The following is a 21,066-nucleotide window of genomic DNA, read 5'->3' as shown; positions in this document are numbered from 1 at the left end:
CACTCCTGAGTAGATATAAATGATCTGCCAACATCTTTTCCACACTGTGACACTGAAAGATCTCTGTCTGTTGGTGCTACACCTCTGAAGATGCCAGCCACAGCTGCTGGCAAAACATCAGGAACTACAATGCCAAGACCACAGCAATACAGCCCGGAAAACCCACAACAACTATCTAACACGGCTAACTCCTCTGGATCTGTGATCTCATAGACGCTGTGCCCATGAAGAAATGCTGTTTGGTAATCATTTGTATTTATTTGTCCCAGAGTTACAACTGATCTCTGGACTGAGTAGATGAGTTCCCTTGGAGAAAATGGCTGCTGTGGGGGGGTGGGCTCCATGGTATTATCCTCCCCCCCCCCCCCAGGTCCCTGCCCTCCCGCCGCCCTTCCTGGGCTCCACCATAAATTTCCCTACCTGAAGCTGACCACCTCAGCTCTGCAAAAGAGTTGCAGCAATACTTGACAATCCGTACCAAAATTAGATTTATTAAAAAAAAGATTGAACCCCCACCTCCCCCCCCAAGGGGACCAAATGGGGCTTACGTTATTTTCTTCTCCATTTTGGCCTCACAACAACCCTGTGAGGTGGGTCTGGTGGCTGAGGCTGCCCGTCTGCAATGCCACGGTGTAATTGATGCTAAAGAACTTTTCTCGCCTGCTTTTTCCTGGGAGGCTCCCGTTGCATTCTCTCTCCCGGTTGTCTTTAACTGGGCAGATGCTCCCCAAGGGTTAAAGGGAGGGAGACTTCACAGTCCTAGAGAGGCACCCGGAAAAGCCCTTTCTTGCTCTTCCCCCAGGCCTTGCAAGCTCCCGGGCTGTTTCTTGAAGGCTCGGCGGGATCTGGTGAGTTCAAAGGGGTTTTGGAGGGGGGAGATATTGGGGGGTGGGATATTTGTATTGCAAGACCCAAAACAGAGAAAGGAGGTCTGAACTCCCACCCCCCTTCCCTTCCATCCTTCCTCCTGCATCAAGGAGATTCTTTTTTTTCAAAGCCCAAGAAATTCCCAATAAACAGCCGAGGGAAATGAAACTAGCAAATACGAGCATTTTTTAAAAGAAATGTTGGCGATGCAATGGTAATTTCAGAAGCAAAGATGACTTTTTGCATGGCTTGAGAGATTGTGTGTAAGGGAGGGGGAAGTGAGCGGTCGAAATGGGGGGGGGGCGTAAATTTTTTTTTTAGGGTTCTCTCCCCTCTCTTCTGTTCTCGCCCAGCCCCCTTTCCCCCTGTTTTATTGCAATTCCCTTTCCGTTCAAATGCATTTTAAACTATCCTGATCTTGGGACGGATGGTTGGTTGCTGCTAGTCCGCCGGGCTGCTTTCCCAGGGTGGGCGCAAGACCGGAGTCTCCCGGGCCCTCCTTGCGGGCTGCGCTTCAGGCTCCCAGCCCGGAGTGGGGAATCCTGATTTGGTCTTCCTCGGTAAGAGGCAGAGCTCCTGTTCAAAATGCCAAGAGAGGAAGGAAATTGGGGACGGGACGGGGGTCCATTGCAATTTCTTGCTTCAGCCCCTTCCCGCACCCCCAAACGTCTCTGCACAGGAGCTTTTGCGATCCTCTTTTGGAGATCTTTTGGGGACCACAATGTTTAAAGACACAAGGGGGAGGGGTGTTCTTTCTTAGAGATAGGAGCAATTGTAGCAAGAGACCCATAGAAACTAAGGGGGAGGGGGCTTTCAAAGTTGCAAATAACCATGGCTGTTTTACATTTTAACAAATGAAAACATTGATTTATTTAATTTTTTAAAATTGGTTTGTCTTTGGGGCTCTTCTTATTCTATTATGTTTTTGTTAATGTATATATGCATATCTGCTGTCTGATTTATGCCTTTATTATTTCTAATCTGCCTTTCTTACTTGGCAGGCCAGACAATCAGTGAGCAGATTACAAGATAGGGTAGCATTTGATCTCAGAACAAAGATTCCTAGAAAGGAAAAATGAGACAGAGATGAATAGCAACATATTTTATTTTTAAGTTACTGTGATCCAAATCAATATATTTCCGTGGAGTATCTCTCGACAGGAGTGAACTGAGACCGACAGAAAGCAGAATGCTTTTAAGGTTATTCTCGCCAAGGGGTGTTATCTTTCCTTCTTTCTCCCTCTCTCTAAGAAGGTCAGACATCAGTGAGGTGGTTAGATCAGAATCTGGGAGACACAGTTTGCCCCAGAAGTTTGCTAGGTGACCTCACAGGGTTGTGGTAAGGACAGAATGGAAGAGAGGAGGAGGATGTATGCCATTTTGTATCCCCATTGAGCAGAAAGGCAGGGTATAAACAAAAGTATATAAACACACAAAAATACATTTGTCTCCCTCACAGTCAGTGGAAGAGCACTGGAGCCACGTTGCAGATCGTCTCCTCTTTAGGGCGGAGTGGAAACATTGAAGATGCAGCCAGCTGAGGTGAGGGATGGATCATCCATGCGGTACATAAGGAGAAGCTTGGTGCCTCTTCCTCCTTCAGCAGGCCTGGAAGTAATGATTCTAGTTTGCTTTCGTAATCTGGAAACTTTTTCTTTTTGTAAACCATCTCGGATTTCTCCACAGAGAAAAGGGGCCTAAAAATGCTCAAATAAATAAAATTTATGTCTTTGGCATTCTGATTACTACCAGGTAAGAGGGAAGGCCTTGTGGTCCACTGATCTTCTCCCATGAATCAAAGTTGCCCAGGCAGGTTTTATTCTTCTTCTATGGTGTGTCAGGTATCCCTTGGGTAACAAGACTCAAGAGCCTTATGTGAAGAGTCTGGATTTGGAGGACCTCCTTGGCACGTAGGTTCTATCTCTGGCATCTCCAGTTAATAACAAGATGGGTTAGGAGGAGATGTGAAAGACCGCTGCCTGTGGCCCTGGAGACCCATTCAGAGGAGACAATGCTGACCTTGGTAGACCAACGATTAGCAGGTTTAGGATGTGAGCAAAAATGTGTTTGGGCAGAAACAGGTGGATTATTTCTAAGGAAAATGTATCTTTTCTTCAGTGCCCGATTTCCTTTGAGGAAGTGGCCGTGCGCTTCACCAAGGCAGAGTGGGCCCTGCTGAGTCCTGACCAGAGAGCTTTGTACAGGGAAGTCATGGTGGAGAATTATGGGAATGTGGCTTCTCTAGGTAAGGATCCCTTTGCCTTCTTTTGAAAAATGTGGAAGTTGGGATTTTTGCCATTATTTTTTGTTCTTTATTGATGTTTCTCACTGCAACTGAAGGTAGATTACACAGTGAGTTGGTACAATCAATAGACAAGGGGAGACATCTAATAACCAATGTAATAGGATTAGGATTGCAGAGGTCTGAAACAAGGCATTGTCCAACATGACATGTTAGACAGTGTAAGGAATCGTATTATGTAAGTAGAAATATAATGCAGGGAGAGCCAACTGAAAACATACGTAAACAGAGAATGCATGGTCTAGTGGTCAGAGCATTGCATTAGAATCTGGGAGATCCAGGTTCACTCAGCCTTTTGCTGCTGCCATTTTCCATGCAGTACTAACGGGAGGCTTTTTATAAAATTGGTTATTGGTATTGTGCTATAGTGCAGTAACATTATAATGATCTAAAGCTACCATCTATTAGTTTCTCTGAATTTCCAGCTTTCTTCCCCCTCCCATAGAACTCTCTTGCCCTTTTTCATTGTAGTGATATAAGGGAAAAGGTGGAGATGGTTTTTGTCCAGATTGTCTTTTCCTACCTATCTACAGTTGAAAGTGGTCCTCACCCATTCTTGAGTGGACTGATTACATTTTTTATTTGAATCTTAGTTTAAGCATGGCGTTCTTTGTAACATCTCCATTCTCCTGCCTCTCTATTTGTAGCTTTAAAATATGAATGTATCTGGTTCATGGCTGTATACTTCATTTATTATTTATTATTTTAATTTTTATACTACTCTTCAGTTAAGATCTCAAAGCAATCCACAACAATTACAACAGTTTAAAAACAGTACAAAAATAAAATGTTCTATACAATCTATAATATTCTATACAATCACAATAAAACAACCTAATAGAAATAATTTAAAAACACTCTAATCCCAACCTCAGCGTATAAAACCCTGCGAGTAACATACAAATTGCAGGTAGATAAGTAGGCACAGCAATTTGCTCTGCCACACAAGAGACTGCTTAGATAGCGAACTTCCGAAACATCAACAGGTCCTGCTGAGCACGAGTGCCTTCCAATTGTGCATCCCAAAGGGACGGCACCACAATCATAAAGGCCTTCTTCCCAGTGGAAGAAAATCATGCCACCCTGGGATTAGGAACCACCAGCAAGCCCTGTGAAAATGAATGAAGCAGACAACGGCGTTAATAATGCATTGTGTATCGGAAGAAGCAACCTCTGACTCATGAATGTTTATAACGCAACAATCTAACATAGTAATCCCTCTGGAACAGTTTTAATTTCCACTGTTTATAAATCCAAAACTACAAACCTGAGTAAATTTTTGGGCAGGAGTCTCCAACGTTCTTGAGCCTGTGGGCACCTTTGGAATTTTGAGAGGGGTCGGTCAGCGTCACCTAAAATGGCTGCCACCATAGGCGGAGCCAAACTAAAAATGGCTGTTGTAGGAGGCGGAGTCAAAGAGAATACCTCCTCACACCTCCTAGGAAGAAGTAAAGCATGAAGGGGAATGGAACCATGCTAAGGAATGCACAGGTGCTTACTGTCCTCCAGTGACTGCCTGTTATTAAAGTCACCAAAAAAACTTTCATTTGGACAAGGGCAGCCAAATAATAAGCCTTCCCTGCTCATTTTCTGAAAAACTCCAAGGGAATTACTAGAGGACACCATATTGGGGAACCGTGTTCTAGGAAACCTGTAGTGTTTCCACATCTAAATAAATCACCTGGGAGATTCTTTTGCTTGTTAAAAAAGAGAAATTGAGGATCTCCCCTCATGTTCATCACATGGCATCCTAGGAGCTGTATTGACTTGCTGGAGATGTTCCAGTGTTTGAGTAGCTTCCCAGAAAACAATGAGTTACTGTCTGTCACAACATGATTGCCTCTTGAAGCACTTCACACAGGAACGTGGGGAAGGTCTGAACCACTAGAGATATTGCCCAAGAAGGAGATGTTCCAGAGCATGTGGCGGAAGGAAAGTTGATGCAGTGTGGCATGAACCAAGGACTTTGGGATCTGTAGGTTTGCTAGCCTTAGATCCGCACTGGTTGAGAGAGAAATTAGAGACATAGTTGGGGGTGAGGGAGTGTGTGATGTTTCCAAAGAGTTTGTTTTATTACCTCTTCTATAATTAAAAACACTTACTTAGCCACATTTCCACCTCACAGGAACTCCAGATGGCTTACAGTATAAAACAGACACATCAATAGTTAAAAGCTATGAATACATTAAAAAGTGGCTAAACGAAGACCAATAAACAAAATAAAACTTTATTTGTACAAGAAGCGTATTGGTTTTGGGATGTTTTATATCTTTTCTTCAGTATATAAACAGAGTATGTTAATAATAACTTGACTGAGAGAGTCACAATTTTTCATTTCACAAACACTCCTCTCTCTCTCTCTCAAATCCTTTCTCTTTAGAGTGTTCCTCATTCAATTTTTATTTTATTTTGCTCAGTTAATGTCTCCCTTTTTAATTCAGGTTTCTGTCAGCTTCCTCCTCTCACATTCTTATGATACTCTGACATTATTAGTCTTTTATTTCATGCTCACAGACGGACAAGTCTTCAATCATTCAAAAGACAGAATGATACAATCCAATAAAACGGTTGGCCAAATAGCCAAAATGCTAAATACAAGGTATAAAATATATCATTAAGAGAAAAAATCATTGAAAATGATAAAATTTTTGCCACAGCAAGAGTTACACTCGGGTCACTATCAGCTAAAAGCTTTGTAACTACTTCTTGTTTCAAAACACAACCCTTTCTCTGGATGTGTACTGAGATTCATTTATCTCTGGTGAGTACATGCTTCTTACAGTCTGGTGTTATTAGCATTTAACTTTCTCTATCCCCTAATATGTCCTGTTAGGATCTTAATGCATTTCACAGCACTATGCGGGATTCTAAACAGAAGACTGCTTTTCCAGCCCTTGTTGACTGCTGAAACTGACTGAAAACTCTTTCTCTGTCCCCACACACTTCTTAGCTCTACCCATACACTCTCGGTCACCAACCAATCACCTCACTCACTCATCCCCCTCTTTCTCCCCCTTGTTCTTCTGCAACTTACCAAGCATTTAAAGAAACATATACTTAAAACTTCACATCATTACAGAGATACTTAAAACATTTATATGCCATCTTTCCCACCGAATAGGGTTCACAGCATGACAGACATCAGACATTACAACATTTAAAACATTCAAATGACATTTTAAATGTATATGTAAGAAAAAAGTCATAGTCTTGCCGGGTTGGTCTTAAAAAAAGCTATTGCATGGATTGCGCTCTTGACTTTCTGGAATATGTTGCCTAAAGCCATTTAAGAAATGCTTTGTTTTCTTTTAATTTTGATGCTTTCCCATAGTTTTAAAAGCCAGGCCTTATACCCGGATTGGCCAAGAAAAACCTACAGCTCAGTGACACAGGCCGGAAATTATATCCTCTGAAGCAGTCTGGCCTTCCTCTAGGTGATGCTTCTTTGGCCGGGGTGGGGTGGGTGGGTTGAGGTTGTTATCCTATAGTTCAGATAATCTGGAGGGGTGTGGCTGCAGGAAAACTAGACCCAGCTGTCTGATTTTGGTTTTGTGCAGGGATGGGCAGAACATTTCTTCCTGGAAGACGTACTCTAGGAGGGTTATAAGGCAGTGTAACAAATCCAGACAGTTTCAACAGAAGGGATTGGGCTCTGAGTTGAGGAGACTGAAAGAGGGAGGGCTAAAAGAAACACGGCCAGCTTGGCCCCTCAAATGAGATTCCCAGCTGGTGTGTTTATCCAGGTTTCATGAACAGTAGACCTACTTACAGATCAGTGCTTCCAAAGCCTCTGTGTTTCCATTGCATGCTGTTGGGGATAAGAGTTTTCCTTCTTTCTTGTGGTTTTTAGAAGGTGATCATGGAAGTGGACAACGTAGGAGTGCCTGAATCTTCTGCAGTGAGAAGTAACTGGTCTGTTTGTTTTCTCCAAAGCGATTCAGAAGCCCGTCCTCATCTCCTGGCTTCAGGGAAGTGAAGCACCTTTTCCTTTGGTCTCCGAAGAAGAGGCCAGGTTGGCAGGTGGGTGCTTAGATGTGGCATGTCTGGAGACTGAGAGGTTTCCTTGGAGTGCTGGTTACTTCCAACAGTTCTGCCCTCCTGTGGGGTTTCCTTCCTCATAAAAGTTTGCATGGGATGGAAAGTCTGAAAACAGCCTTTTATTTTATTTATTTGATTAACTTTTTCATAGTCCTTTCTCACTGAGACTCAAGGTGGATTACGCAGTGTGATTCAGTACAGTTCATTTAAGACATCTCAATAAACAATGCAATAGAGTAAATCAATGAAACTTGCCAAGATTTAAACTAGTAAGAATCCAATCCAATACAGAGTGCTAAGACACAGCATAAGCAATTCTAAGAATTACATATTAGCAGTAGGATAATACTTACAGCAACTGATAGTGCATAATAGTAAAGGATAGTTCGTCTCTTTACTTACGCATCTCTTGGAGACCCCTCCCTCACAGTGCAGTCCTCCTCTCTGAGTAAAAAGTCCTCTTCAGTAATTCAGTTTTGTATCGTCTGTGGAAAGTGGGGGCTTCCCTGCCCTCTTCAGGCAGGCTGTTCCATAAGGTGAGGAGCCACCACAGAGAAGGCACGTGTATGGGCAGTTGTTGATTTCGCCCCTGCGCAAGGTGGTTCTTCACAATGATATTGCCATGGTGGATGTGTACATTCCATGTGATCGCGAAATGGGAGGAATGGTACAATCGCTCCATTGCCTGACTGCCTATTTGTTACCAAGCTCAGTTCAAGATTTTCACTGTCACAAACAGCCTTTCATAGCCTTGGCCTCTCTTCCTTTGCTCATCTGAACAGGGCCTTCTGCAAGTGTGTACAAATGGGCTAAATCAACAATTGCTGGTACACGTACATTCTCTGACCCTACCTTATGGAATGGACAGCCAGGTGTTATAAGTATGCCACTATTGGGTAATTTCCTATTTTCTTTTTCAGTTCTGTATTTTTCAGCATTCTGTATTTTTCACCAGGTGACAGGCAGGAAAACAAGAATTATAGCCAGAGACGTGTGGTGTCTTTCAAAACAATCAGCCATGAAGTGAAGGAAGAGCCTTCTGGGAATCAAGAAGAATCAAGGAAGCAGAAGGAGAACCCCATGAAGAAGTTGGGAAATCAGTCTGTAGTTTTTGAAGCTGGTGGCTGGCTTGAAAAGCCAGCTCAACAAGAATATCTCAAAGGAAAAGGGAGGAATAAGTGGTCTGAAAGTGAAACAGGACTGCAAAGAGAATCCAAATATATTTCCCATCAGAGAATCCACACAGCAGATGAATGTTATAAATGCTCTGAATGTGGAAAGGCCTTCAGCAGGCTTGTAAGCCTGACTTCTCATCAGAGAATCCATATGGGGGAGAAACCATTTGAGAGTTCAGGTTGCGACAATAGCTCTGATCTGAGTGAAAGCATTACTTCCCATCAAAGGCGTCATACTAGGCAAAAATCATGTCAGTGCTCAGAGTGCAGGAAGAGGTTCAAATGTAATACAATTCTCCACTCGGAGGAGAAACCGTATAAATGCTTGGAATACGGAAAGAGCTACAGTCAGACTGAAAACCATACCTTGCACCAGAGAATTCACAAAGGGGAGAAACGTTACAAATGCTTGGACTGTAATAAAAGCTTCAGTTTCAGAAGGAGCCTTATTTCCCATCAAAGAATTCACACAGGAGAGCAACTTTACAAATGCTTGGACTGTAGTAAAAGCTTCAGTTGTAGAAGTAGCCTTATTTCCCATCAAAGAGTTCACACAGGGGAGAAACCTTATCAATGCTTGAAGTGTGGAAAAAGCTTCCGTCACAACACAGGCCTCATTTCCCATCGAAGAATTCACACAGGGGTGAAACCTTACAAATGTTTGGAGTGTGAAAAAAGCTTCCGTCACAGCACGGCTTTCATTTACCATCAAAGAATTCACACAGGGGAGAAACCATACAAATGCTTAGAGTGTGGAAAAAGCTTCCGTCACAGCACAGGCCTCACTTCCCACCAGAGAATCCACTCTGGAGAGAAACCGTACCAGTGCACCATATGTGGGAAATGTTTCAGTCAGGGATCACACCTTACTTCCCACAAAAGAACCCATTCTGGAGAGAGACCATATAAATGCCAGGAATGTGGGAAAGGTTTCAGTCAGAGCTCACACCTGACTGTACACCAAAGCCTCCACACTGGAGAAAAACCATATAAATGCTTGGAGTGTGGAAAGAGTTTCAGAATCAACAGAACTCTTAAAGTGCATGAAAGAATTCATACAGGGGAGAAACCTTATAAATGCCTGGAATGTGGAAAAAGCTTCAATCAGAGCTCAAGTCTTAAAATACATAAAAGAATCCACACAGGAGAGAAGCCCTATAAATGCAGGGAATGTGGAAAGAGATTCAGGTGGAGAAGTGATTTCATGTTCCACCAGGGAATTCATGAAGAGGAGGAATCATCAGATTAGGGTTTTTGTAATACCACAACTTTCAATGATGTCAAAGAATTCACAGAGGCCTCAAATTATTTAATGTCTAATTAGAAAAAAAAATCATGTGAGCCCTCAAACCTTAGCAAACATCAGGGAAGCAACTAATGCAGAAGCACGTAAGATATTCGTGGTAAACAGGACCACATTTATATTGGGTACATCATCTATAAGCATTAAAATACCAATTTGGGGGCTTCAGGGGCTTGACTGAGAAATTCGTAAGTTAATAATGGGACCCAATAGCCACATAAGTTTAATTTCTTAGAAAAATGCTTGCACATACACAATCCCCCAAAGGGCTGCAGATACATTCTTCCCTAACAATGCTACAGCCCATAATTGTCTCCTTTGCTCCCACTGAGCACAATAATTATTTACTTGCCTCCTGGTCAGCAGAAGCAGCTGGGTCCCTCTTTGGACCATACCGTTTGGGCAGAGAAAAGTATCGTTTCTGAGCTTTCTTAGTTGAGATATGTCTTCCATTTGGAAAGTAGAGAAGCTGCCATGACCTTGCGTGGCTATTCCAAGGTAGCTTCTTCCCAAAGGGCTGCAGACTAGGAGCAGCTTGGGTTCAGCCGAGTGCATACTGGCACAGCAGAATTGTATTGGCTTGGCTCCTTATAGGAGAATCTCTTTACCTTAGTAGAGAAATAGGAGCCCTTTATTATTAAGATCTCCACCCAGGATAGGACAGAGTAGAGAGAGATTTTTAAACTAATATGCTCATCTCAGATGAATGGAGATAGAGAAGAGTCCTGCTCTAGTGGTGGCAAGATGGAGGAAAGAGAGAGGGAAGATGTCTGCCAGAAGAAAGGAAGATTCCCTGAGGGTAGCAATCTGGATATCAAAGGGACAGCTCCAGCGCAGTGGCAAAGGAAGAACACACAATGCCCTGGCCTATCTCTCTGACCTTGCCTGGACAGCCCAGGCTCGCCCAATCGCATCAGGTCTCTGGAAACTGAGGATAGTTGGCTTTGGAAGTCAAAGATGGTTTCACTGAAAGAAAATAGCTGGTTTCCTTTCTGCATGGTTCATTTTTAAGTGTACAAAAATCATCCAGCAAAGTAGAGAAGATGGTGTTGGAAATCTTTTGAAATGGCAGTTCAGAGCGCATTCTGTATGCTGTCCAAATAAATCATATACATTCTCTACCTAGGCTACCAGGCAAAGTAATGTTGAAAAAAATCATAAATAAAAATAAGTAATAAAAAGCATCAAGGTATTATAGCAAATTGCAATATTGTCTTCTTTCCTTTGTTTGCGTTGAACAAGCAGGTTCATATTTTTTTTTAATTTTTTCATTTTTTCTGTTGTTCCCCCCAGATTTTCACTGTTTAATGCCGGGTCTTTTTAATGCCCCAGTCTTTTTGAGTCTGTGAGGACCTTTGGAATTCTGACATATTGTAGTGGGCACAGCCACAAAATGGCTGCCACAGATGGTGCAGTCTGTCACAAAATGGCTGCCACAGTTGAAGTTCAGTCACACAGTGGAGAGCCTTATGACTGTGGTGGCAGCTGCAGCAATGCTTTTAAAAATTCTGCACAGCCAATCAGATATCCCATGGCCAATCAGAAGCCTTGCTGGGCAAAAGCTGCACCTGGCTCTGGCCACTTTCTAAAAACACTTGGTAGGAGCAAAGGAAAGGTGTGGCTGGGCACCATGGCGCACATGGGCTCCACGTTGGGGATCCCAGATTTAGTCAATGAAATCCTTGCTCTGTTTTTCTTTTATGAGAGAGACTCTTAGAAGAGACTATTTGGGCAAGCTAGCCAAAAGATTATGGGCTCTAAAGATACAGTGAACAGTGCCATACTAACTCCATCTATATCCATTTAAGTAAAGGCTTATTACATTTTCCCGCCAAATTTATGGATGGTTCTCTCGATGGAAGTTGCTTCTCCTTCAGGCACTATGCATGGCTCTGTAATTCAAAGCATTTTACCAAGCCAACAGAAAAGATTAATGTATTTCCTCCAACATAGGCATAAGGAAATGTAGAGAAGTACTGTACAGTATTGGAAGTACCATACTGGTGGTATTTGATGCCCAGCAGAATAGCTGGAATAGTGCCAGCAACTTTTACAATGCATTAGTGGAGTTACGCATGACACAAACTGAGAACCTTCACTTCGAATGCAAAAAGGGGAGGGATAGGGGAAGGTTTCTTGGGGCAATGTGAGTCAGGAAGCTCCAATTCTCATCATTTTTGGCACTGCACTGCTCACGATCCTCCTGAAGCTGGGGGCCAATTAGTAACCCCCTAGCTATATTTTCTGATGAGTTATGCCAGCCACTACGGCCCCCTCAAAACCTTAGCTTCTGTTGCAAATAGAATTGGGAGGGGTTTCTAGAGACTGAATTAAAAAATTTTCCTCACAAAGGCAGGGCCTTGCATGGCCATTTTGGGCCTCAATCAAAATGGCCAGGATAGGGTCGGTGCCATTTTGGCTCCAATCCCGGAGGAAATGGGCCAAAAGTGGCCATTTTGGGCCTGGTTCGGGGCTGAAATGGCCTGGATCCGGTCAGTGCCGTGCAGGGGAACCTCCCCTGCCTGGCACTGACCCAATCCAGGCCATTTCGGCCCCAATCCAGGCTGTTTTAGCCCTGATCCCAGCCGAAAAGGGCCCAGAATGACCAAAAATCAGGTGGATGGGGCCACCCGACAAGTGACCTGCGTTCTGGTGCGTTTCCCCTCAAAATGAGCCCTGCCCACAACAACAACCACCCTGTGAGGTGGGTGGGATTGAGGGAGCCATGGAGGGAAGACGGCCTCCACAGGTCCGGAGGCCAGATCCACTGAACCAGCCAAGGAAGGGGAGGCAGACCTAGTCTCTGAGGGAAAGGAGGCCAGGTCTACCAACCCAGCAGAGTGAGCTGGAGCAGCGACGGCCCTCATGCACCTGCCAGCTGCCCCAGTTCAGCCTAATCTGGTGGCTGGCAGGTGGATAGAGCACTGCCAGAGGTGGGGATGAGGGAGAAGAGAAGTCTAGCAGGAGTTGGGCACAGGCATGGGGTGTGCGAGGCAGGGGCGGGGTGGGGGTGGGGAGAATGCAAGGAAGGTGAGATAGGCAGACGTCTGGCAGGAGTAGGGGGCAGGCACGGGGATACACATTGTAGGTGCACGGTGGGGGAATGCAGGGAAGGTGAGACAGGCAGGCAGAAGTATGGCAGGTGTAGGGGGCAGGCGCAGGAGCAGGGGTGGGGGAATGCAGGGAAGATGAGATAGGCAGACAGAAGTCTGGCAGGAATAGGGGGCAGGCATGGGGTGCGCATGATAGGGGCGTGGGGGGGATGCAGTGAAGGTGAGACGGGCGGGCAGAATTCAGGCAGGAAGAGGCTGGCAGGTGTGGGGCATGCAGAGGGGGTGGGCGTGAGTGAGGGGATCAGACAATGTGGCACCCTTCGTCACCCGGCAGGTGCCCAGTTCGGCCCCATTCAGATGGAGGCGCAGTGAGAAAGGGGAGCAGGCAGAGGGGTGCACTCCTGCTCCGGCCTCCGCAGCAGGCCCTGTTGCTGAGACTTTCCTCTCATTCCCGCTCGGGGCTCACAAGAGCATGCCTGCGCTGTGGAATCCATGTGAGTCATCTCGAATACGCTTTCTCAGTTATGTTATAGGATCTTTACCCAGGTCACTAAACACTGCCAGAAACGACTGCCTGAAGTCAAGCTCATGGTGGCCGTTTTTCAAAACATTCAATTTAAAAACAAACAGAACACAGACAGATTACACTTTAGCAGAATATGTCTTACAACTGAGAAATGAAATCATCTCAGTACAAAAAACCTTTTCAAACTGTGCTATAAGAATTTCACAGCTTTGCCTAATGGCTGACATAATAAATGCAGTCTAGCGGAACTCCTTTCAGGACACAAACCATTCTTTGACATTCAGTGTCTGCAATCTTAGTTCCCCAAAATGAGCATTGTGGTTATATTAACAACACTAAAATTGCTAAAATGGATGGAGAAAGCAAAAACTTAAGAGTGTGGTTCAAATAAAGTTAGAAGAAGCTAGTGAAATAATGAAATAGCCCACAAACTCATTACAAACTAGCATGTTACCTCCACATATTTAACCTCCCCATAAACTAACACAGAAAAAAGGATCAATTGTAATTCTGTTAAGGAACTGTTTGAGCCTCAAAAAAAATTACAAGAGAAGTAGCTGAACCAATCATTATACATCTAATACTGACACATTTCTTTTCACACTGCAAAGATGACAAATTTCTAGTAGAAGAAGACTTTGCAATTAAGATGAATTGAAGAAAGTATTATTTTAAACACCATTTCTAGTAGCCTTGTGTGCACGCATGGAGGGTGACAGCTCTACCCAGTGATTCAGTTGAGGAGACACTAGCTTGTGTCTGGACTGCTCCACTTCAAACTGGGCGTGGAAACTTAATTATTGAATGTTTCTAGGTACAAAAAATTTAACCTCCTGCATGTAGAAAATTCATGCCAGAAAGACAATGTTAGGTCCCCTTTACTATGTGTAGGTGTACCCATGCCAGCAGGTACAGGTGGTACAGTCCAACAACCAGTAACCTTCTCATCTCATGCATCTGACAAAGAGAGCTGTGGTTCTCGAAAGCTTATGCTACTGTAAGGTTGGGTAGTCTTAAAGGTGCTACTGCACTCTTTAGTATTTTGCAATTACAGTCTAACATGGCTAACGCCTCTGGATCTTCTCATCCACTGTTTGTGAGAATGGTGGTAGAAAATGCCATCAAGTCATAGCTGACTTATAGCGGCCTCTACTGGGGCTTTCAACACAAGAGACTAACAGTGGTGGCTTGCCATTGCCTGCCTCTGCAACCCTGGTCCTCTTTGGTGGTCTCTTATCCAATTCCTAACCAAGGCGGACTCTGCTTAGCTTCTGAGATCTGATGAGACCAGGCTTGCCTGGACTATCCAGGTCAGGGCTGGTGAGAATTAAGCTTCTGATCTTTTCCCAGCAAGTAATATAGAGGCACCTTTTTATGTTTGGCTGCTTCTGTGCTGCTGATCTCAGTTCTCTGAGAAAAGTCCTTTGTCCTTCTACACTATCTGTGAGCAGTTCTTACAGAAAAAATGAAATAAATGAAACTATTCATAAGAAAGTTCTTAGTCTAAATATGTTTTACTTTTTATGCTAAATCTAGCAGCAAAGCCCGTTGTAGCAAAAAATACAACAGGCTCTGGAAAGGGCAAAGCCCGGCCATTGCCCCCTCCCCAGTGCCCCATCTGGGTTGGGGGAGGAGGGCAGGGTGGCGGGGCTGGGCATTGCTCCTTCCCCAGTGCCCTGATCTGGGGCAGGGGGAGGAGTGCAGGGCGGCAGGGTTGGGCATTGCCCCCTCTCCAATGCCCCAATCTGAGGCAGGGGAAAGGAGGGCAGGGTGGCATGCCTGCATCTGTGCCCCCCCCATTGCAGCTTGGGGGGGAGGTGAGTGAGGCATGCCCACCGCTGTGCCCCCCATTGTTCTCGTGCAACCCCTCCCCCCCATTGCAGCTTCAAGCCTTCACTGGTAGGGTTGCCAGCTCCAGCTTGGGACATTCCTGGAGATCTGGGGGGGCAGAGTTTGAAGACGGAGGGACCTCAGGTGGGTATAATGCCATTGAGCGTACCTTCCAAGGCAGTCATTTTTTCCAGGGGAACTGAGCTCTGCCGCCTGGAGATGAGTTGTAATTCCCAGAGATCTCCAGTCTCTACTTGGAGACTGGCTTTGGCAGGGGGACAAAGCAGGCAAACAAGGCTTGCTCGCCGTCCCACCCCCCATGATCGCGGCTTTGGGGGGAAGGGCAAGCGAGCAAGGCTTGCCTGCTGCCACTAGGGTTGCCAGCCTCCAGGTGGCAGCTGATGATCTCCTGGAATTAGAACAGATCTCCAGACGACAGAGTCTACTTCCCCGGGGAGAAAATAGCTCTTTCAAAGGCTGTACTCTATGGAATCGCACCCTACTGAGTTTCCTCCCCTCTCAAACGCTGCCCTTCCCAGGGTCAACTCTCAAAATCTCCAGGAATCTCACAGCCTGGAGCTGGCAACCCCACACAAGGAGTAGTGATTAGGCTGTTGAAAGACTCTGCCAGTCTCGGTGGCGAACAGCAGGGAAGCGTGGCTGCCCTTCCTGCAGCCTGGCCGAGGCTTGATAGGCAGGAGGGTGCCTCAATGCTGCCAATCTCGGCAGCAAACGGCTGGGAAGCGCGCCCGTCCTTTCTGCAGCCTGGCCGTGGGTTTGATAGGCGAGAGGGCGCTTTGCCATTTGGCTGGAGGCGCAGGGAGGGAGCTTGCTTCAAAATCCAGCCCAACAAGTATACTGCAAAGGAAAGAGGAGGAATAAGCGTTCTGAAAGTGGAGAAATACTGCAATGTGAATCCAACTTTACTTCTGATCAAAGAATGTGCACACGGGATGAAACTTATAAATGCTCTGCATGTGGAAAGGCCTTCAGCAGGCTTGTAAGCCTCACTTCTCATCAGAGAATCCATATGAGGGAGAAATCATCTGAGAACTCACAGCATGGAAACAGCTTGTATCGGAGTGAAAGCCTTACTTCCCAACAAAGAATCAACCCTGTGGAAATGGTATATAAACATTCAGAGTGTGGAAAGAACTTGAGAAGGAAATATAACCTTCATTCACATCAAAAAACCCATGCAGGGCAAAAACCATGTCAGTGCTCACAATGCAGGAAGAGGTTCAGCAGTAAGACAATGCTTAATTCACATCAGAGAATCCATTCAAAGGAGAAACCACATATATGCATTTTGAGTGTGGAAAGAGTTTCCGCTGGTATACAAATTTCACATGTCATCAGAGAATCCACACAAAAGAGAGACCATATAAATGCTTTGAGTGTGGAAAGAGCTTCCGCTGGAGTACTGGTCTCACTTCACATCAGAGAATCCACTCAAAAGAGAAACCATATAAATGCATTGAGTGTAAAAAGACCTTTAGCTGCAGTTCGCACCTCACTTCCCATCAGAGAATCCATACAAGGGAGAAACCATATAAATGCCAGGAGTGTGGACAGACCTTCAGTTAGACTTCATCTGTCACTTTACATCAGAGAATTCACTCTGGGGAGAAACCATTTCAGTGTGTGGTGTGTGGAAAATGCTTCAGACAGAGACCACACCTTACTTCTCATCAAAGAACCAATACTGGTGAGAAATCATATAATTGCCAGGAATGTGGGAGAGTCTTCAGTCAGAGCTCACACCTGACTTTACACCAAAGTATCCACACAGGAGAAAAGCCATATAAATGCTCGAAGTGTGGAAAGAGTTTGATTCCCCACTCTTCCACTTGAATCCACCTTGGGTCAGCCACAGCTTTCTCAGAGCTCTCTTAGCCCCCACCCACCTCACAGGTGTATTGGTTGAGAGCGGCAGGACTCTAATTTGAAGAACTGGGTTTGATTCCCCACTCCTCCACTTGAATCCACCTTTCTCAGAGCTCTCTCAGCCCCCACCCACCTTACAGGCTGATTGTTCTTGGGATAATGATAACACTGAGTTGTTAACTGCTCTGAATGTGGCACTAATCTGTCCTGAAGAGCCATATATAAACACATGGTTATTATTATTATATCTGTGGTAATCCTAATTACATTGATACTGTTTATTATTCAGAGGTTCCCTACATTGTACTGAGTTTTGTCCCCTGCATTCCATCTCATTAAGCTATCAAGTCTAAAGTTGGGGATTGCTTTGATGGAAAGAGCAACTATCCCCATGGCTCTGTAGAGAGCCATGCCCACAAGTCTTAGCAAGACCCTGATTGGTTCCTAGAGTCTGCCCATGTTGCTGGTAGATACCAGATAAAAATGGAGTTCATGGTATGGGCCTTTGTTCTTGGACCAGCAGTCAGACAGGTTGCTGACCCTTGGCCATCTCATTCTTGAACGAGCCTTGGATGTACAACTGGCTGTCGGTAATTCTGTTCTGTTTGAAAATTTGAAGCATGACTTTTGCAGGGTACTGCATGGTTCATTAGGAAGTAGCTATGTAGTATAAGGCTTTTAGTTTGTTTAGTTTTACTTAACCCATCTTTGCTCACTTTCTGTCAATGTAACCTTTGTGCACAATTCTTGATAAAAATATTACTCTTTACCATTGTGTGGAATTACTAGGATTTTTACTTCAGTCAAAATCCAGCAATTTGTCAGACTGGTGCAGCTACTTATTAACTGTTTTAGTGGAACACAGCAGGCAAGTGGCCTATCTTGCAGGGATGACTGCCAGGTTAATACTTGGTATGGCTAGAGATTTTGTTTCCTTAGTCTTTGAGCTTAGGGTTAGTCAGAGGAAAATGGTGGCGGTGACCTACCCTGGGGTACAGGGACATGCTTATTCTTGAAAACCCAACTTGGAAACCTGGGAGTGTTGATACAACCCTATAAGATAGTAACAGCACCAAATATCCATTTGTTTAACTTCTCAGAAATTTACTGAAATACACAATCCCTCAAAGGGCTGCAGAGTCACTCTTCTATATCAAGCCTTCTACAGCCTATAATTGTATCCTTTGCTCCCAGTGAGTGCAATAATAATTTACTTGCCTCCTTCTGTTTAGCAGAAGCAGTCTGGACAAAAGACAAAAGGGACAAAAGAAAGGGCCACGAGAGCTAAGCACTGGCTCATCCCTTCCTGCCCTGCTTCTCATGAGCTGCAAAAGTTCATACCAGCATTGATGAAGAAAGGCCGGCCAGCCACTCCAATTGTTTACATGCTTGTTCACTTTTCCAAAGTACTCCAAAAATTTGGTGAGGCAGGACTTCCCTTTGCAGAAGCCATGCTGATTTTCCCTCTGCAGGCTTTGTTCTTCCGTGTACCTAATAACTGGATCTTTGATTACAGATTCTATTAATTTGCCTGGCATAGACTTTAGGCAACCCTTCCTGTAATTTCCTCGTTCCCTCTGGACCCATTTTTTATGTCCAGAATTGTCATTGTGGCATCCATCAACACCCTCCTCTGCCTTATGGAGCAGGAGACGAGTCCAAGAGAAATGGCCTGTCCAAGAGAGAATTGTGTGGCCTTTTGAACTTTAGTGTTGCCTTTCTGTCATTAGCACAGAAAAGGTAAAACAATCATAGCAACAAGTCGTATAGCTAGTTCAAATTAAGCTGCAACTTTTTGCCTCTTGCTATCAGACCGTCTATTCTAATACCCTTTACATTCTTCTTAAGTAAATACATCAATATGTGTTATATTGTTTATGTACCGTAATATCACAACAGGCTGGCAAAGAATCTTTTATTTTTATTTATTTTATTTTATTGGATTTATATCCTACTCTCTCCACAAGCAGGTTCAGGTCAGGTCAACATCATAAAACCCAAAATTTAAAACACAATAAATAACAGTTAAATCATAAAAATAAAATCAACAGATCTCTTTAAAACATGGAGTGGAACAAAGCAAATCTGTCAAGAAGCACCTCTTGCTGAAACGGCCATCAGCTGAGACAGCTTTCAGATTCTCCAGGGTCTCTTGCTTCCTAAAAGTCCTTGCCAAAAGCACCTAGGATAAATTTAAATGTCCAATAAGGCACACTTCTTTAGCACAACTCTGTACGTTCTGGGGTGAAATAGAGTTGGGGCAGTTTAGAAGGGGTCGTATGTTCCAAAATTACATTTTGAAAAGATCGACCACTGAGCAAAGATTTTCTCAATGCCCTACAAGTTATTGACACCCTCTGGATATTTTGGTGAGATGTTCCCTGGAAGAAGTCTTGCTTCCTTCACTGTCCTTCCCAGAAGCTTCTGATAGAGGAAGCTATGTTGGGGCGGGGCAGGATCTTTCACTGACTGAGCTCCATTTTGTTAAAGATGGCGGACCAACCCCAGAGGTATTCAGGCTTCTGTTGACACAATTCTCCAGGGTCCCACAGGGCACTATCTTGAGTAGCTAAAGAAGGTGGATGCTGTAGGAGGTCTGCTGTTTGTATGGTAGAAATAACACTGCTGAACTTCCTCCCCTTCCCAACCTCTGTCCTCCCCCAGTCACCAGGACTTTCCCAAGACAAAGTTGGCAATACTTGTAGTAGTCTAGCATTGGCCAGTCATACAGGGGAGTCAGTCTTACCACTTACTGAAGCCCAATGAGCAACCTCCAATCACTGTGCCGCCGTGTTACAAATAGGGGTGCCAGCTCCAGGTTGGGAAATTCCTGGAGATTTTGGGGTGGAGTCTAGAGAGCATGAAGTTTGGGGAGGGGAGAGACTTCATCAGGGTATAATGCCATAGATCCTACCCTTCAAAGCAGTCATCAGTTGTAATTCTGGGAGGTTTCCAGCCCCCATCTGGAGGTTGACAACCCTAGTTACAAACGGTGATCTCAAAGACGCTGTGCCCATGAAGAAATACAGTTTGATAATCATTTTATTTACTTGTCCCAGAATTATAACTGATCTCTGGATTACACAGATGGGTTCCCCTGGAGAAAATGGCTGCTGAGTACGTGGACTCCATGGCATTATACCCCCCTAAGGTTCCTCCCCTCCGCCTTCCCTGGGCTCCACCCTGAATTTTCCAGGTATTTCCCTACCTGAAGCTAAGAATCCCAGCTCTGCTTCCAGGAAAAAAAGTTGCAGCAATACTGGATGAAACAACAACCTCAGAGGTCATCCTTTCATGGCAATCTGTACCCAAATTAGATTTATTAAAAAATGGTTGTACCCCACCTTTCTCCCCCGTTAGGATCAAAGGGGCTTACATTCCTTCTGTCCTCCATTTTAGCCTCACCACAACCATGTGAGATGGGTCTGGTGGTTGTATGTGTGCGTTATGTGCTGTCAAGTCGCCTTTGACCTATGGCAACCCTATGAAGGAAAGATCTCCAAAACATCCTGTTATTAACAGACTTGCTCAGATATTGCAAAATGGAGGATGTGGCTTCTGTCAGGGCTTGCCGCCACTGCCGCTGGGTGTGGCCCTGGGCAGTCTGCTCCTGACATCATAGGGGGGCCAGGGATGCTGCAGGACCCTGCTCTGTGGAAGGAGGGGCGGTATACCTCACCCAGACTCCCTCTCAGTCCACTCGCTGGCCTGCTCAACCTGGCCTGCTTGCCCCCTGTGTCCTTCTCCATCCCCTCCTTCCAGAACTCTCCTCCAAACCTCCACTCTTGCATTGCACCATTCTCACTCCACATCATCACTCCTCACTCACACCCACCACCTCAGGGCTCTTCCCAGCCAGCTTTTATAGGGCTTCCTTCTACTGTCCCACCCCTCTTCCAGCCTGGTCTTGGGCTGCACCAAGCAGTTGCAGCTGGGGTAGCTGATCTGGCCCCACTGACCAGCACCAGCTGTGCCTTGTTCCCTGGCTGCCCAGCCTCCCTGCCTTGGCTGATTGCTGAAGGCCTGTCCAGCTGCAGTTCCCTGGCTAGCAGCCCGGCCTCCCTGGCTGAGCTGATGGCTGAAGG

General features: G+C 45.0%; 1 protein-coding gene across 1 annotated transcript; it reads left to right on the top strand.

Annotated features, from left to right (window-relative positions):
- The first annotated feature begins 797 nt into the window (after positions 1-797).
- On the top strand, positions 798-10,869 carry LOC129327082 (zinc finger protein 883-like). Its single transcript, XM_054975518.1, has 5 exons — positions 798-848; positions 2,327-2,409; positions 2,986-3,112; positions 7,103-7,189; positions 8,163-10,869. Exons 2-5 carry the CDS (start codon positions 2,395-2,397, stop codon positions 9,629-9,631), a joined length of 1,698 nt encoding a protein of 565 aa, XP_054831493.1. The 5' UTR covers positions 798-848; positions 2,327-2,394; the 3' UTR covers positions 9,632-10,869.
- The last annotated feature ends 10,197 nt before the right edge of the window (positions 10,870-21,066 follow it).

This window comes from Eublepharis macularius, chromosome 4, assembly GCF_028583425.1.
Source record: "Eublepharis macularius isolate TG4126 chromosome 4, MPM_Emac_v1.0, whole genome shotgun sequence".
NCBI lineage: Eukaryota > Metazoa > Chordata > Lepidosauria > Squamata > Eublepharidae > Eublepharis > Eublepharis macularius.
Note: the sequence above shows the minus strand (reverse complement) of the source record. Positions and strands in the feature narration are given on the sequence as shown.

Excerpts from the sequence above, each read along its gene's own strand:
- LOC129327082 (XM_054975518.1), top strand. Across the intron at positions 3,113-7,102 it reads TGGGAATGTGGCTTCTCTAG|CGATTCAGAAGCCCGTCCTC; the intron begins GTAAGGATCCCT and ends TTTTCTCCAAAG. Across the intron at positions 7,190-8,162 it reads AGAAGAGGCCAGGTTGGCAG|GTGACAGGCAGGAAAACAAG; the intron begins GTGGGTGCTTAG and ends ATTTTTCACCAG.